Here is an 18,037-nt window from a genome sequence, read left to right as displayed (position 1 = left end):
CGCTCACGGCCGTGAACAACGGCCGTGTGCATTCGGCCTAACAAGGATGGAGGGACTGAGCCAGGAAGTGCTTAGGAGCGTGACTAAGAGGGAGGAATAGTTGCGGCAGGAGGCGGCATATTAATTAGGGGGGGCGGCTGCACGAAGGAAACAACACGATGCTGCGCTGGAAGTTACCGCACATATAAACATAGAGGTAAACAATCAGTGGGGGACTGTAGCAGCCCAACTGAAGTGTAAAAATACCTAAAAACATCTGGGGGACGTTCAATCCAATTTTTTTAAACTATCTTGATCCCAGACAACCCCTTTAAGTTGCATTACTGAAATAAATGAACTTTGCACGATATTCTAATCTTTTGAGTTTCACCTGTACTCTTAAATTAGTCTGAAGCACCATCTACAGGGCCATCAAAAGAATACATTTTTCTTGTTATTGAAGCTGTCGTGCAGTTTGTGGAAGTTAGATAATTTCCCTACAGTGTGTATATTCATTTAACCCCCTCAGGAAATCTGACATACATGTACAAGCACATTGGGCTACAAAGCAGACGCCCAGAGCTAATGTCTGCAATCGCTTAATGACAATATCAGAAATTTAACCCCTCAGATGCCATAGTCAAAAGTGACCACGGCATCTGAGTAGTCAAAATGCGGGAGCCGCGTACTCTGGCACGGTAACAGCTTCCCCCTGCTGAGATCAGGGAAGCTGTTACATTACAGTGATAGGCTGGAGCCATTGAGGCTCCAAAGTCTGTCACTAGTATATTTCAATACAGGCCTGCAGGTTGCAGCACTGCATAGAAACATACTGAATGCTGTATTCTGTGATGGTTAAATATCCATTACAGACTGCAATCTAATCATTGCTTGTCATAGTCACCTAGAGTGACTTAAAAAAAAGGAAAAAAGTACAAAAAAGCTTAAATCATCCCCCCTTTCCCCCAAATTAAAATAAACAATTTTTAAAAATGATAGGCATTACCGTGTCCAAAAACGCCTGTACTATTAAAATATAAAAATATTTATCCCATATGGTGTAACAGAAAAACAATTCAAAATAGCCACTTCACCATTTTTTTATCACTTCAGCTCCCCCAAAAATTTAATTAGAAGTGATCAAAAGTCATACTCACCCCAAAATAGTATAAATGATCCCGCCCAAAAAAATGAGCCCTCACACAGTTCCATAGACACAAATATAAAAAAAAGTTACGGGGGTCAGAATATGGGGATAAAAAGAAAAAAATATTTTTCCCAAAGTTTTTTTTTTTGTATTAAAACACAAGAAAAACTATACAAATTTGGTTTTCTTGTAATCATACTGACCATATAGAATGAAGGGCACAGGTCAGTTATACCGCATAGGAAACACTGTGAATATAAAACCTGTAAAAACTGTGGCCCAGTTTTTTTTACTGTTTCATTTGGATTTTTTTTTATGTAAACAGAAAAATAAAAAAGTTATGGCTCTGGGAAGTCAGGGAGTAGAAAACAAAAACAGAAAATCACCCAGTCTTAAAAGGGTTAAATAATACATTGTCTCACCAAGTGCTTCAGAGCTCTGTTTGCAATGGCTATCTACTCTAGGTAATGGGGAGGTTGCAAACAGGTAACCTCCCTCTATGATATCCATGAGCCCTAAAAAAAAGCATATTAAATGGGGCTCACCAAAATCTCTTTCTTGAGCAAAAGTCATTAGCCAAATTGATACGAGATTCATTATGGGGTTAATTACTAATCATAAAGATCCAAAACTACCGGTATATTGCAAACTAAAAATACATTTTGTTTTTGAGGCAAATTTATTATGCTTCAGATTTTTTATGCCTACCTCAAGGTTTTAAAATGGTCTATGTAAGATATTGGTGTGCATATATGGCAGCCATGATGTCACACAAGGAATAGAATATAACTAGCAAGTTACATTATACATCTTTGCTCATACAGTGAAATTCTGATACCAATCAGAAGTACAACCGTAGTACATGGACCCCATTACTGTGGTCCCCAGTAGATGGATAAACTCAGAATATGTCCATTCCCAAGACAAAAAACATAGCTTAGTTATTTATTATGCAAATTATATCATCTGAATGAACAAGTCCATATATTCTAATTCATCATTTCAAGAACTGTCTCAACTAAAAAAAAGAATAAAAAGAAATCGGTTGTACAAAGATACTTACCGTATTTATCGGCGTAAAACACGCTCAGGCGTATAACACGCACCTTCATTTTAAGAGGGAAATTTCAGGAAAAAAATTTAAATTTCAAATAAAGAACTTTGAAGCAAAATAAGGGTAGCTCAGAACTTTTTTTTATTAATATTATTACCATTATAAGGTAAATAATGTAAAAGGATGATACTTATGGGGCTCTGTGGATGACACTTATGTCATCCACAGATCCCCATAAGTGTCATCTACAGATCCCCCATCAGATGGATCAGTGTGGAGAGAGGAGGCGGGGACACTCATGGCAGGGCCCGGTGCAGTGACTTTACTCTAATACACCGGGCCCCGCAACTGTTAAACATTCAATCTGATCTCTATATCTAATTGTAGACGCGCTGTACGGTACTTACTGTAGTACCGGAGGTATAACATTAAGACGGCGCAGACCGGCATCTCCCTCGGTCATGCGCCGCCTGTCTCAGTTCCCTCCTCATGCGCCGCCTGCCCCAGCTCCCTCCTCATGCGCCGCCTGCCTGCTTATCTCACTTTATGAATGAACAGGCAGGCGGCGCATGACAGAGTGAGCTGGGGCAGGCGCCGCATGACAGAAGGAGCTGGGACAGGCGGCGCATGAGGAGGGAGCTGCGGCAGGCGCTGCGCCGTCTTAATGTTATACATCCGGTATGTAAAAACATGGCTTCTTAACATTATATCAGCGTATAACACGCATACATCATTTTCCCCCTATTTTCAGGGGGAAAAAGTGCGTGTTATACGCCGATAAATACGGTATATATACAAATACAAACATAAATGTGAATTACTCTTATGTATTTAAATATATTTATATCCCATTAGAATGACAATTATGTCTAGTTTATAGATGGCATGTGTGACATAAAAAATCCAGATGAAATTGCAGTTTTTGGATAGAAGCATCTTCACTATTGAACATCCCAGATTTCACACAGAAGGGGTGTAAATTTGTGATCTCTGACTCTCCATGACATCACCATGTCTGTATGGTGGTGGCTAAATGTCCTTAACTCAGTGAGACGTCCCAAAAGTCGAGCAAACTGTTGAGGATGGTCAGGGTGATATTGCTTGCACAGCTTTTCTAGAATATGCAGAAACGTTTCTTGAAGTCTTTCCACAGATTCCTTGTCTTTGATGTATGGTCGATCTGGAGTTAATAGTGAAAAAAATAAAAATATTAATGTCACCACATTCTTTTAAATTCCTGTAAATAACGGCTGTAGAAAGGTGAATCAGCAAACACTATTCTTTATGAGAAAAATACCAGAAAATTTGCTGAGATTCTTATGCACTAGCTTATGTGGGAACTGTAAAAGCTTTTTGTTATCATCTGTATATCATGCTGTATTATGTCATCCTGTGATATTCCTATTTACCAGGCTGTGTGGTGCACTACATACATCCACCACTAGATGGGGGTAGCACCACAGTATAAATAGTGCAGTTCAGGCCTAGTTAGAAGAGATTGTGGGTTCTCTCTAAGGAGATGGAGTGAGGAGCTATAGGGGAAGGGAGAGGTTCCCTCTCCTCCCAGCTATCTGGAGCTTCACGGCCCAGGGAAGCCATTACAGACCTTAGGATCTAAACCAGGAAGACAGGCAGAGGGAAGTCTACCTTTATTCTTCAGGAGCAACAAGTGGATTTCTGATATTTAGTGGATCAAGACAAAGGAAGGACAAGGCCATTATTATAGGCTTTAGGCGCCTTTGTAATTTGGTGAAGGACTTAATAGCTTCTGGCAGCCTCACCGTTATTCTTAAGACAGATAAGGATTCTGTCATATCACTTGTGTAGAAGATCAAGACTGGGACTACCTCAACTAAGACTGAAGCAAGGCAAAGAGCTGTTTTCTCAAGGTGCTGGCATCACAACATTATTCAAACCAGGGGCTCAGCCTCACAAGCACTCAGCAACCATCCACCATCAAGGGCACCTCAACCACCACCTGGCCGGTGTCCCCTGTAACCAAGTGTGCCCCAGAGAATCCAGTGCTGTTCTCCCCTTCACTGCACTGCTGGGCCAGGGAGGCGTCTGCTAAACCGTGAGTAACCAATGAACTGTATGTACATTCCCGCCCACCGTGTACCTCGCGTGTTCTACCCCTGCGGACTGGCACGTTGCACTTACAAATGTCCACTTTTCTTATATCAATGGGAGTAATTCAATAATAACATACACAGCCACAGAGATATTCCTAACAGCTCTGCATAATACTAACTAGATTATTGTTTTGTATGCATATAGCCATAGTTTTACCTGGCACTAGCCAGCAGGGACCTAAGTGTTGTGATCGGGAGGTAGCATGTTCTTAATTAATGTAATGTACAATAATGTTGTCACACTTAGCATTTTAGGAGCTACACTTCTCACTAAATATTTACAGTTTTTTACAGTAATTTCATTCTATGCTTCTGCTATCAAATGGCATGGCAACTATCATGGCAAGTGACAGTTAGGTCTTGAAGCTGATGTGTGGGAAGCAGGAAGCAAGTAAATGTAGATTTCTATGGTATCCTAATACGTTCCGCTCATTGCTATGCATTTTATTTCAATATACTGACAACATACCTGGTGTAAGAATGACTATTGCCGCCAAAATAGCATATTCTTCCTCAATCATCTTCAGTTCTCCAAGACTTTTATAAAAGTTAAACATTGGAATAAGGTAATCATGTGATATCCCTAGAAAGGAGCACAGTACCAATCATTCGTCCTTGAGAAGAACTTTACACCTTCTTACATAGCTCAGTCACTTTTCCTCCTATATTTATCATAACCTTACTGTGTTATACCAGAAATCATGACATTTACAACATATTGCCCATTTCTTATGAATGATCACTAACCACAGTCATAGGCTTGATTAAAACATTTGAGTTTGTTTTACCTCTTTTTAGCTATACTATTGATTTGGTGCAGGTTTTGATGCAATTTTTTTTTAGCAAAAGACAAAAGTGGGCCCAGCAAAAGTGGGAGCAGTGGAAGTCATTCCATTATATTTCCCATTCTTTTTGATCCACTTATGATTTTGGCTCAATAGACCTGTGATTCCAGCTTTAAGTTGGGAATGCACATACCATAGCTGATGACTGTCAACCCTCTGTCTCAATGTTCCATGCATATGCATGTTCAACTCGACCGAGCCTGCATTTGGGCAGTTGAAATTGAACATGCCCGATTCTTATCTCCAATGAAATAAGCCAAGAGTAAGGATCTATTCAGACCTCCGCACTTTGGGTCCGGATCTATTCTGCAATTATGCAGAACGGGTGCGGACCCATTCATTTTCAATGGGGATGAAAAAGATGCAGACAGCACATAGTGTACTGTCCGCATCCGCATTTCCGGTCCGCAGCCCTGATCTTCCGGTCCACGGCTCAGCAAAAAACGCCCGTGTGCCTTCTGCAATAATAGAACATGTCCTATTCTTGTCCGCAGCAGCGAACAAGAAAAGGCATTTCCATTGGGGTGCCAGCCCGGTGTTTTGCAGATCCGCAAAACACTGCGGACATGTGAATGGACCCTAAGAGTCAGGAGGCCCACTGTCTACTGGATCGGCCAAAATCTGTAGGTTTTGCTGACATAGATCTGTGTGTGGCCAGCCTTACAGTTTATTTGTCTTCTCAATATACAAATATGCAGCCTTTCCAACAGTTTTTGTGGTTCTAAAGACATCAGACTTGTAAACCCCAAATTGAGAACCCTGGTGGGCAGATTCTTTACAAATACTATGTGCTCCATACACCATTTTCATTATCATTTCATTAAAATGTTTACACCCCCAGTTTGTTTGGTTGTTTTGTTCCTTTTCAGCCCCACTAGGGGATATAGTATACTGTGACTAAAATCTATCCCTTTCATGCAAATAATGTAATTTCTACAGTGCAATGCATTCAGAAAGTCTTCACACACTTTTTTAAAATATTTTGTTATGTGTATGAATCTGTATAAATGCATGACTTATACTGTGACACTTAATATATTCAAGTGTCTACTCGACAGGAGCATCTGGTAAACTGTAATAAAGTACTTGTTGTATTCACAATCTGGATCATGACATGATAATCCACTAGATGGCACTATATGCACAGCCAACCTTTTACAATTGTTACCTGTAGCTTATAAACAGAACTTTCCATAATGTAACACTCTGGATTGGATAGGGAGAGATGCATTATATGGAGAAAAAGTGTTGGGACACCTACCCATTACACCTACAGGAGTTTTTATGACATCCCATTCTAAATCCATAAGCATTCATTTGGAGTTGATGCCCCCTTTGCAGCTAAATTGGCCTTCTAGAAGAGGTCAGATACTGATGATGGACAAAAGGGCTTGGCTTGCAATCTCCATGCTAGTTCCTAAGGAAGGTGTTTGATGGTGTGAAAGTATATGTAGTCATGCTTGTTTCAGGTCTACATTTTGTCTTTAAAGTGGTTTTCCAAATTCTAATATTGATGACCTAGCCTTATCAATATCATAGGTCATCAATATCAGATTGGTGGGGGTGTCGGACCCTTGCCAATTAGCTGGTTGAAGAGAAAGACATGCTCTGTGTGAGCGCAGCCTTCTCTTTATTGTTTATCTGCTCACCATCGAAATCACAGTGGCGAACAGGTGTAATTACAAGAAGCCATTCACTTGAATAGGAAGGGGCTATCCCATTGAAGTGACTGGGATGTCGCTGCGCTGCGATGTCAACAGCATGCAGGTAAACAATGAAGAGTTGGCTGCACTCTGTGCAAGCGCAGCGTTCTCTGCAACTCTGAAACCAGCTGTTCAGCGGGGGTGCTGGGTGTTGGACCCCCACCAATGTGAAATTGATAATCTGTCCTGAGGATAGGTCACTAGTATTAAAATCCTGGTAATGAGTTAATATAATATTGTTTGTGCTGGTCATATATCTCTCTAAGGACACCAATTTGACTTATAATAATGCTTTGTTCTCTTTTTCTTGCTCTATCTTTGAAAATGATGAGTTAATATATCCGTATGGCCAGAAGATTGGAAGCTTCTTCACACGCATATCACAGTATGTATGTAAGACCTTATTAAAAAGCCCCTTCAAACAGCTTATCAATGGGAATGTCAGAATTCAGACCCCCACCAATCTGACATTGATCACCTATTAGCCCAGACAACCCCTCTAACTAAAATATATGAGATTTATGGAACACTTAAACGGTTTTTCCTTTATTCTACGGACTAGTGGGGATGTCAGATTTTGAAACCCCACCAATTAGAATGATATGCCATATCATAATGATATGCTATAACATTCTTAGATGGCATAACCCTTTGATTGCATAACAAAAGAACTGTTCTGACTATACATTTGCAGGATTGAGGGGGGTTCATTTACATGCAGCGATCTCCTTCACAGTTCTGAGGATGAGTTATGATGTCCTTATGACCTAATAAGATATATGGACAGAGGTTGTCTTTATTAAACAACGGCAGGGCAAATGGAAAAATATATATATACCATATTTTTGTTTGAGAGTACACTCACTGTAGTCCTTTCTAGACTCCTCTTTCTCTAGTGTCTCTGAAGCAGCGTCGTTACGAGGCTTCTCTTTAGGCCTCATGCACACGACAGTTTTTTTTCACGGTCCGCAAAAACGGGGTCCGTGGGTCCGTGATCCGTGACCGTTTTTTCGTCCGTGGGTCTTCCTTGATTTTTGGAGGATCCACGGACATGAAAATAAAGTTGTTTTGGTGTCCGCCTGGCCGTGCGGAGCCAAACGGATCCGTCCTGAATTACAATGCAAGTCAATGGGGACGGATCCGTTTGACATTGACACAATATGGTGCAATTGCAAACGGATCCGTCCCCATTGACTTTCAATGTAAAGTCAGGAGTCCCTTTACTTTCACACTTGCGTTCATATAATGCAGACGGTGGCTCTGTTCAGAGCGGATCGGTCTGCATTATATTGTTAAAACATTTCTAAGTGTGAAAGTAGCCTCAGACGGATCCGTCCAGACTTTACATTGAAAGTCAATGGGGGACGGATCCGTTTGATAATTGAGCCACAGTGTGTCATCTTCAAACGGATCCGTCCCCGTCCCCATTGACTTACGTTGTAAGTCTGGACGGATCCGCTTGCCTCCGCACGGCCAGGCGGACACCCGAACATAACTTGAAGCGTCCCCATCACCATGGGAACGCCTCTATGTTAGAATATACTGTCGGATATGAGCTACATCGTGAAACTCAGATCCGACAGTATATTCTAACACAGAGGCGTTCCCATGGTGATGGGGACGCTTCAGGTTAGAATATACTGAAAAACTGTGTACATGACTGCCCCCTGCTGCCTGGCAGCACCCGATCTCTTACAGGGGGCCGTGATCAGCACAATTAACTCCTCAGGTGCCGCACCTGCAGGGGTTAATTGTACTATCATATCCCCCTGTAAGAGATCAGGGCTGCCAGGCAGCAGGGGGCAGACCCCCCCTCCCCCTCCCCAGCTTGAATATCGTTGGTGGCACAGTGTGCACCCCCCATCGGCCCCCCTTCCTCCCTCTATTGTTATAAATCGTTGGTGGCACAGTGTGCGCCCACCATCGCCCCCCCTCCCTCCCTCTATTGTAATAAATCGTTGGTGGCACAGTGTGCGCCCACCATCGCCCCCCCTCTATAGCAGTAACAACATTGGTGGCAGTGTGCGGCCTCCCATCTCCCCCCCCCCCGATCATTGGTGGCAGCGTAGTTCCGATCGGAGTCCCAGTTTAATCGCTGGGGCTCCGATCGGTAACCATGGCAACCAGGAAGCTACTGCAGCCCTGGTTGCCATGGTTACTTAGCAATAGTACAATTGTAGAAGATTCATACTTACCTGCTTGCTGCTGCGATGTCTGTGACCGGCCGGGAGCTCCTCCTACTGGTAAGTGACAGTTCTTTAGCAATGCGCCGCACAGACCTGTCACTTACCAGTAGGTGGAGCTCCCGGCCGGACACAGACATCGCAGCAGCAAGCAGGTAACTACGAATCTTCTACTATTGTACTATTGCTAAGTAACCATGGCAACCAGGGCTGCAGTAGCGTCCTGGTTGCCATGGTTACCGATCGGAGCCCCAGCGATTAAACTGGGACTCCGATCGGAACCACGCTGCCACCAATGATCGGGGGGGGGGAGATGGGAGGCCGCACACTGCCACCAATGTTGTTACTGCTATAGAGAGAGGGGGGCCGATGGTGGGCGCACACTGTGCCACCAACGATTTATTACAATAGAGGGAGGGAGGGGGGGCGATGGTGGGCGCACACTGTGCCACCAACGATTTATTACAATAGAGGGAGGGAGGGGGGGCGATGGTGGGCGCACACTGTGCCACCAACGATTTATTACAATAGAGGGATGGAGGGGGGGGCGATGGTGGGCGCACACTGTGCCACCAATGATTTCTAACAATAGAGGGAGGAAGGGGGGGCCCGATGGGGGGCGCACACTGTGCCACCAACGATATTCAAACTGGGGAGGGGGGGGGGTCTGCCCCCTGCTGCCTGGCAGCCCTGATCTCTTACAGGGGAATATGATAGTACAATTAACCCCTTTAGGTGCCGCACCTGAAGGGGTTAATTGTGCTATCATATCCCCCTGTAAGAGATCGGGTGCTGCCAGGCAGCAGGGGGCAGTCTTGTACAAAGTTTGTAGTGTATTCTAACTAGAAGCGTCCCCATCACCATGGGAACGCTTCTGTGTTAGAATATACTGTCGGATATGAGTTTTCACGAAGTGAAAACTTAGATCTGAAAAAGCTTTTATGCAGACGGATCTTCGGATCCGTCTGTATGAAAGCAACCTACGGCCACGGATCACGGATGCCAATCTTGTGTGCATCCGTGTTCTTTCACGGACCCATTGACTTGAATGGGTCCGTGAACCGTTGTCCGTCAAAAAAATAGGACAGGTCATATTTTTTTGACGGACAGGATACACGGATCACAGCCTCGGCTGCAAAATGGTGCATTTTCCGATTTTTCCACGGACCCATTGAAAGTCAATGGGTCAGCGAAAAAAAACGGAAAACGGCACAATGGCCACGGATGCACACAACGGTCGTGTGCATGAGGCCTTAGACTGTAAGCTAATGTTTGCAGGGATCTTTCATGGTGCACCTTGAGGCCGCTTTCAAGCAGATTTGCCTAGGAAACTATACATAATTTTTATCTTTTGTATTATATTATATCAGGGTTGAACTGGCCTACCAAACAATCATGTAGCAGGTCAGGTTCTGGCATGATAATTGACTTTTGTTCATAGTTGCGTTGGTTATCCAGCAGGCTATTCCATTAGCCTGTTCGGACATGAATGCCAGCTGTCGGCCGGACAAAACGGTATGTTTGGCCGAAACCTGCTAACGAAGCCTTTTAGAGCTATATATATATAATATATACAGTATATTCATAAAAACTTCATTTGGACAGTAGGTCATTTTCTGGGGATGCATCCTGTATAAAAACATGAAATAGTTGTTCTTCTGTCTGTGAAACATAACCATTTATCTCATTTTTATGCATTTTTATTCAGCAACCTATTAGATTAATTAGCAAATATATGAAAGCATTTGAGTTTGAAAAGATCCGGTGCCCAAATTCCAGGGATTTGTTATTCAAATAGCAATGTATGTTTTACAAACACAATGATATCAGCTCTAGATAGACAGCTGAAAGACGGTTACTTGATGTGCTCTTCTTATCACAACAATCAAGTCAATCCAATACAAACAAAGTATCAGCAACTGGAGCAGAACATTGTGAAGTATTCATGAGCAGACATATGTTTTCTAGACTAAACTTACCACTATTTCGAATTTTCTCTTCAAGGATGTCTGTGTATCCATCAAGGAGCTTCTTATTAAAAAACTCAGCTGAGCGAAGGAACATTGCTTCAACTGCAGAGCCTTTTAGCAGAGCAATCTGATCTTCATGATCTAATGTTTGAAAACCTAAAAAAGTGAGACATTAATGAGTCTTTGGTACAGATTTATATTGAAAATTCCCTGCATCGTGTGCCAAAAAACTAGCGTGCATGCTTTGCATTACATTTACTGTTTTACACTGTTTTCTAGCCATTTTACTCCTAATACAACAAGGGTGCATGGCTTCCTGAGAAAAGGACTTGAAATTGTGGCAAAATGGGTATGGTCTAAATGCGCCTCTGTGCCCCTAAAATGTGCCAACATTTTGATGCATTTTTGGAATGAAACAATGACAACTTATAGGTGGCATAAAACTTAGACTATGTACTGATAACAGGCTGGATGGTCCCTCTCCACTTTTATCCACAGACCTGGCGTCCTTGGTTTCCAGAAAGAATTTCAAATTTTCATTAATTTGACCATAGAACAGTTTTCCATTTTGCCTCAGTCCATTTGTAATGAGCTTTGGGCCAGAGAAGACAGCAGCGTTTCTGGATCATGTTGACTGATTTCTTCTTTGCATGATACAACTGTAACTTGCATTTGTGGAGACAGTGATTTCTGGAAGTGTTCCCAAGCCATTCAGTGATTTCCTGTACAGAATCAGCCGAACAACCCCTTTAATGACTTTTTTTATGCTATTTAGTAGATTTGTTGGTTTACTGGCTCTTAATAACTTATCTCTTAGGTTAAAAAAATAAACTTTTCAGTGTTTTTTATGTGACACATAGGACTCTGTTGCAATGGTTTTTTGGGACATTTTTGGTATAGAGTTTGACAATAGTGTATATCGAAACATCTCATTTATCATCCAGCCTGAGCCACTGTGATAGATCCAGTGCATGACTAGACAGCCTGTCTAATTTTAAACCCAGGGTCGCTATCATGGCAGTACCCGGGCACCTGAGGCTCAGCCTCTTTGGGTTGTCAGCCTCATGTGTATTCATTTCAGTGCAGCAAATACTAATGAAGCTGTTTGGCCCTTCACTTAAATATGAGTTTGGGGGTGATACTAAGACTAATTATACCTACACCTATACCCTCTTCCCCTCTGCCTTTCCCCCCTCATGTCTCCTAAACCCCTCCCTACTTACCCTTTGATCATGGTTTTCCTCAGGTTATGTTGTGTTTTACCTGATAATGCGATATAACGATACATTCAATATCTGTATCCCTATTGTATTGGCTGTTATCTCAGTATGCTGATATGTACAAGACCTTTTATTAACTTTCAGTGTATTTTTCATATTGCTATGAAACAATAAAAAAAACAATTTGAAGTAAAATATGAGTTTGGGGGAAGTGTTGCTCTTCCAGGACACATTTACTAAAGAAATTATTTTGCAGCTCTTTATTGGGAACTGAACCCCAGAATCTCACTGTTAAAAATATAGTATTTTCTGTGCCTATAAAGCTACTAAACAGTATTACTATTTTCTTCACAGGCATAATATTAAATATATAGCAATACTGTTTAGTAGTTTTTAGGCACTTTTACTTTCCAGATTTCCTTTTGAGACGAAAAAGCTGGAAAGTAAACGTTCAGTTTTTCTGCCATAACCTTTACTAAAAAATATATTACTGGTCTCTGTTAGGAATTGAACCCAAGACCTTCTGTACAGCAGGCAGCAAGTTTACCACTATACTATATAACCTGTTACAAAGGTAGGATTTTCTGTGCCTAAAAAGCTTTTATTTTATGGTAAACTAAAAGCTGGAAGGTAAATGTTTCACTTTTCTGGAAAGTTAATGTTACTAAAAAGAGTGGAGCAAAAACCATTGCAATACATGCATTTTTTTTTAAACATACTTACTATTAAATATCACAAAACAGCATTTGTTATTTCTGTAATCATAATAACGTATTTATATATTTTTTATTCCATCAGAGAAACTAAAAAAAATAAACTGATTCATTTCATTTTGAGCATCAGTTGTGGTCAGTTTGCGTTTTTTTGATGGGGAAAAAAGTAAAAAAGACAGGATGTTTTCTTCCATCAAAAATAACTGAAACCTGACAGAACTGACACAAACTGAGCTCAACTGATGCTCAAAATAACTCATTCCAACAAATGGGGATAGGGTTTTTTCCAGTTACTCTGACATGTAGTTTAAAACCTTGAAATCTCCATTACATAATTAAAAAAATCCCATATTGTGCAAAACAACTCTGCTCTAATGGGCAGCCTCCTGATTGACTGAGAGGCCGTTTCCTGCTTGTCAAGGCAGGAGCAGTAATTAGAGAGCAGCAGTGATGGTCAGTTTGCAGTGTTGGCCAACGAACACATGCGGGCTGCCATCATGACTCACCCATCCGGCGATGCACAGGTAAGCCCTTACCTGTGCCTGTGCCGGGAGCCGGTCTGAAATCAAATGCGGTCACCGGGAGCAGGCAGTTCCGAGAACAGCCCGATGAAGGCCCCCGGCGGCTGTTCTCGGAACTGCCTGCTCCCAGTGACCGGCTCCTGGCACAGGCACAGGTAAGGGCTTACCTGTGCATCGCCGGACGGGTGAGTCAAGATGGCAGCCCGCATGTGTTCGTTGGCAAACACTGCGAACTAACCATCACTGGAGAGCAGTGGTGACTTGAGCAGAACTACAGCAGCAGGGGAACAGTGGGGGAGAGTATTTCTTCTTTTATGTTATTAGGCCCTTCAGACCCCACTGCCAACTATTTTTGTTTAGCTTTACACCCCTTTAACCTCCTCACGACCGCCGTACGCAGGATTGCGTCTTCGCGGCGGTCGTGTTGTTCTGGCTGGACGCGCCGGTGCGTCCTCTCGCGAGACGCGAGATTTTCGGGTATGCCGGCCCGCGCATGCGCATCGCGGGCCGGCAAAATTCAAAGAAGAACTTCGTCATCAACCTGCCGGCCACGATCATTGGCTGGCAGGTTGATGATTTTCAAAAAAACGAATCAGCAGCCAGATAACCCATCATATTAGTAAATATGATGGGGTTATATGGCTGCTGTGCTCCTCTGCTCCTTCTTTTGGTCGGTTGGTTCCAGGAGAGGAGCAGAGGAGCACATCATTACTGTGAGTACCCACTACAGTACACTTAGCCCCCAGATCACCTCCCAGCACCCAATTAACCCTTTGATCACCCTGTCAATCACTAGTGAAAAGGAAAAAAAGTGATCAGTGCAAACTGTCACTTTTTTTTTTTTCACTGGTATTGACCGTTAGGTTTTAGGTATAGTTTAGGTCCCTTGGTTAGGTAGTTAGCGATCAGTTAGCGCCCAGCCCACCGCACCGCAGTCCGTTATTCGCTGATTAGCGTATCGCTAATCAGCATTTGTACTTTTATAGTATCTGAAAGTGATCAAAACTGATCACGGTCAGATCTATAATAGTACTAGTGTCACTTTAGTTCGCCCTCCACCCAAAACGCAGTGTTTGCCCGATCAGGCCTGATCGGTCGCCCACACGTGCGTTTGCCCACGCCCGCCCCACCGCAGTGACAAAAAAATATTTTTTTTTTGATCACTGCACATTCACTTTACACGCACTGCGGCGATAAAAAAATCAGTTTTGATATTTTTTATCAACCGCAGCGGCCTCCGGTACTTCGCTAGGCTCCCCTTTGTAAGACAGGCTTGCTTTTTTTTTCTTGGGTAGTCTCAGGGAATACCCCGAAATTTAGTTGCCCACATGTCTAACAGGGGGTATTCTTCTGAAGAGGCCTACAGGCTTCTGACCCAGTCGGATGAGGAGTGGGAACCCTCATCTGATGAATCCAGCGGGTCAGAATACGAACCTGTAGAAAGCAGTGGCTCTCTGACCCAAAGTTCGGACGAGGAGGCTGAGGTCCCTGATAGCAGCAGGCGTACCCGGCCCTGTGTCGCTAGACCGCAGGTTGCGCAGGATCCGCTTCAAGAGCAGCAGAGTGGGGCTGGTGCTGTCGGATTACGTGGTGAGGCATACACCAGCAGCCCAGCCCTTCCTGGACCTAGTACCAGCACTGCCGTACAACCTGGTGAAGTAGCGAGCACCAGAAGGGCAGTTGAAGCTGGTACGGTGGCACGTGCAGTAGTGACCCCGTCGCAGCCACCGCAAAGACGTGCCCGTAGAGCCCCTAGAATCCCAGAGGTGCTGGCAAACCCTGATTGGCAGTCCCCAACTTCCGCCGCACCCGTAGTTTTCCCTTTCACTGCCCAGTCTGGAGTTCGGGTTGAGACAGCTCAGATCGGTTCGGCCCTGGGATTTTTTGAGCTGTTCTTGACTGCGGAGCTTTTAGACTTAGTTGTGGCCGAAACAAACAGATATGCCACACAATTTATAACCGCTAACCCGGGAAGCTCTTATGCCCAGTCTTTCCGGTGGAAACCAGTCCAAGTTTCCGAAATTAAAACTTTTCTGGGCCTCCTCCTCAACATGGGCCTGACAAAAAAACATGAATTGCGGTCATATTGGTCCACGAACCCAATTCATCACATGCCCATGTTCTCTGCTGCTATGTCCAGGACACGATTTGAGACCATCCTGCGTTTCCTGCACTTTAGTGATAACAGCACCTCCCGTCCCAGAGGCCACCCTGCTTTTGACCGGCTCCACAAAATTCGGCCCCTCATAGACCATTTCAACATGAAATTTGCAGATATTTATACCCCAGAGCAAAACATCTGCATAGACGAGTCCCTAATACATTTTACCGGGCGCCTTGGCTTCAAACAATACATCCCAAGCAAGCGCGCCCGGTATGGGGTCAAATTGTATAAGCTCTGTGAAAGGGCCACAGGCTATACCCACAAATTTCGGGTCTATGAGGGAAAAGATCAGACCCTGGAGCCGGTCGGTTGCCCTGACTACCTGGGGAGCAGTGGGAAGACAGTTTGGGACTTGGTGTCACCCTTATTCGGCAAGGGGTACCATCTTTATGTGGACAATTTTTACACAAGTGTGGCCCTCTTTAGGCATTTGTTTCTAGAACGGATTGGCGCCTGTGGTACCGCGCGAACTAGTCGCGCTGGCTTCCCCCAACGGCTCGTTACCACCCGTCTTGCAAGGGGGCAGAGGGCCGCACTGTGTAACGAAGAACTGCTCGCGGTGAAATGGAGAGACAAGCGTGACGTTTACATGCTCTCCTCCATTCACGCAGACACGACAATCCAAATTGAGCGAGCAACCCGTGTCATTGAAAAGCCCCTCTCAGTCCACGACTATAACCTCCACATGGGAGGGGTCGACTTCAATGACCAGATGTTGGCTCCGTATTTAGTTTCCCGACGCACCAGACGCTGGTATAAGAAGGTGTCTGTATATTTAATTCAATTGGCTCTGTACAATAGTTTTGTTCTCTACAGTAAGGCTGGGAGAACTGGATCCTTCCTCAAATTTCAGGAAGAGATCATCGCGAACCTCCTGTATCCAGGAGGTTCCGTGGCCCCATCCACCAGTGTAGTTAGCCGTCTACACGAGCGACACTTCCCCAGTGTCGTTGCTGGTACCTCAAACCGACCGCCACCCCGAAAAAAATGTCGTGTCTGTAGCAGGAGTGGAATAAGGCGTGACACCCGCTATTTCTGTCCTGACTGTCCCGACCACCCTGCCCTATGCTTTGGAGAGTGTTTCCGGAAGTACCACACACAGGTACACTATTAGCATAGGGATCATCTCACCAGGATAGGCACACAGGGCTATTAGGGCCCATTCACTCACAGCTGCTGCAAACGTCTCCTTTCACATGGGACAAAGTGCATAACGCACTTCGCCACATCTTTGGGCGATTTGCGCTTTGCACATTGACCCATGGGGAAGGAGAGGTTTGTTCTATAAAGGTAAAAAAACAAAAAAAAAAAAACAGGTAAGCAAACAGGTTAATGTTTAGTTCCAAAAGTTAAAGTTACATGTTCTGTTCCAAAGTTAATAAAATTATTGCGTTGTGGCCTGGTTTTTTCTTTTTTTTTTTTTTTTTTTTTTTGTCTTTTTACCTTCCAGGTGGACCAACCGATCTACTAGCTGCAGCACCGATGTGCATTCTGACAGAAGCATTGCGCTGCTGTCAGATTACACGCAAGTCGGTGTATGCGGCGCTGCAAGACGGGATTTTCTCCTCTGCAGTGACAGATACGTTTGCCGAGGCATACGAGCTGAGGAGGAGGCGGCGTTCCTATGCTTTGGCAAGCACTTTGTATGTATATATATATATATAAAAAAAAAAAATCCCGGCAATGATTTATTCATCCACATCGATTGATGCGAATGGAGAAATCTGGTTTGCCAGGGCATACGAGCTAAGTGGGTATGGATGTAGGGCGGAGCTCCTATGTCCTGGCAGACGCCTTTCCCCTCCATTTTTTTTTTTTGGCAGAGATTTTTTCATCCACATTGATCGATGCGAATGAAGAAATCTGTGCCGTTCATTTTTTTCTTTCAGCCCAGAGGCTGAACGGAAAAAAAAATCTCATTACCTGTATGCTCAATATAAGGAGAATAGCAGAAACTCCTAATGCTGGCCATACATGTAATGATTGCGGAGACCCTCAAATGCCAGGGCAGTACAAACACCCCACAACTGACCCCATTTTGGAAAGAAGACACCCCAAGGTATTTTCTGAGGGGCATATTGAGTCCATGAAAGATTGAAATTTTTGTCCTAAGTTAGCGGAAAGTGAGACTTTGTGAGAAAAAACAAAAAAAAATCAATTTCCGCTAACTTATGCGAAAAAAATATAAATTTCTATGAACTTGCCAGGCCCCTCATTGGATACCTTGGGGTGTCTTCTTTCCAAAGTGGGGTCACATGTGGGGTATTTATACTGCCCTGGCTTTTTAGGGGCCCTAAAGCGTGAGAAGAAGTCTGGGATCCAAATGTCTAAAAATGCCCTCCTAAAAGGAATTTGGGCACCTTTGCGCATCTAGGCTGCAAAAAAGTGTGACACATCTGGTATCGC

At 43.7% G+C, this 18,037-nt stretch overlaps 1 protein-coding gene across 2 annotated transcripts in view; it reads right to left on the bottom strand.

Annotated features, from left to right (window-relative positions):
- Positions 1-2,861: 2,861 nt before the first annotated feature.
- NR1H4 (nuclear receptor subfamily 1 group H member 4) overlaps positions 2,862-18,037 on the bottom strand; it is a 113,069-nt gene continuing 97,893 nt past the window's right edge. For both annotated transcript variants that reach the window (XM_044280638.1, XM_044280637.1), the window contains 3 exons: positions 11,023-11,169; positions 4,782-4,895; positions 2,862-3,360 (listed from right to left, as the gene is read on the bottom strand). In XM_044280638.1, the coding sequence (XP_044136573.1) occupies positions 3,122-3,360; positions 4,782-4,895; positions 11,023-11,169 (500 nt within the window). In that variant the 3' untranslated portion in view covers positions 2,862-3,121. The remainder of the gene's footprint in view (positions 3,361-4,781; positions 4,896-11,022; positions 11,170-18,037) is intronic.

Source organism: Bufo gargarizans, chromosome 2 (genome assembly GCF_014858855.1).
Source record: "Bufo gargarizans isolate SCDJY-AF-19 chromosome 2, ASM1485885v1, whole genome shotgun sequence".
NCBI lineage: Eukaryota > Metazoa > Chordata > Amphibia > Anura > Bufonidae > Bufo > Bufo gargarizans.
This window is presented reverse-complemented; position numbering and strand designations above follow the sequence as displayed.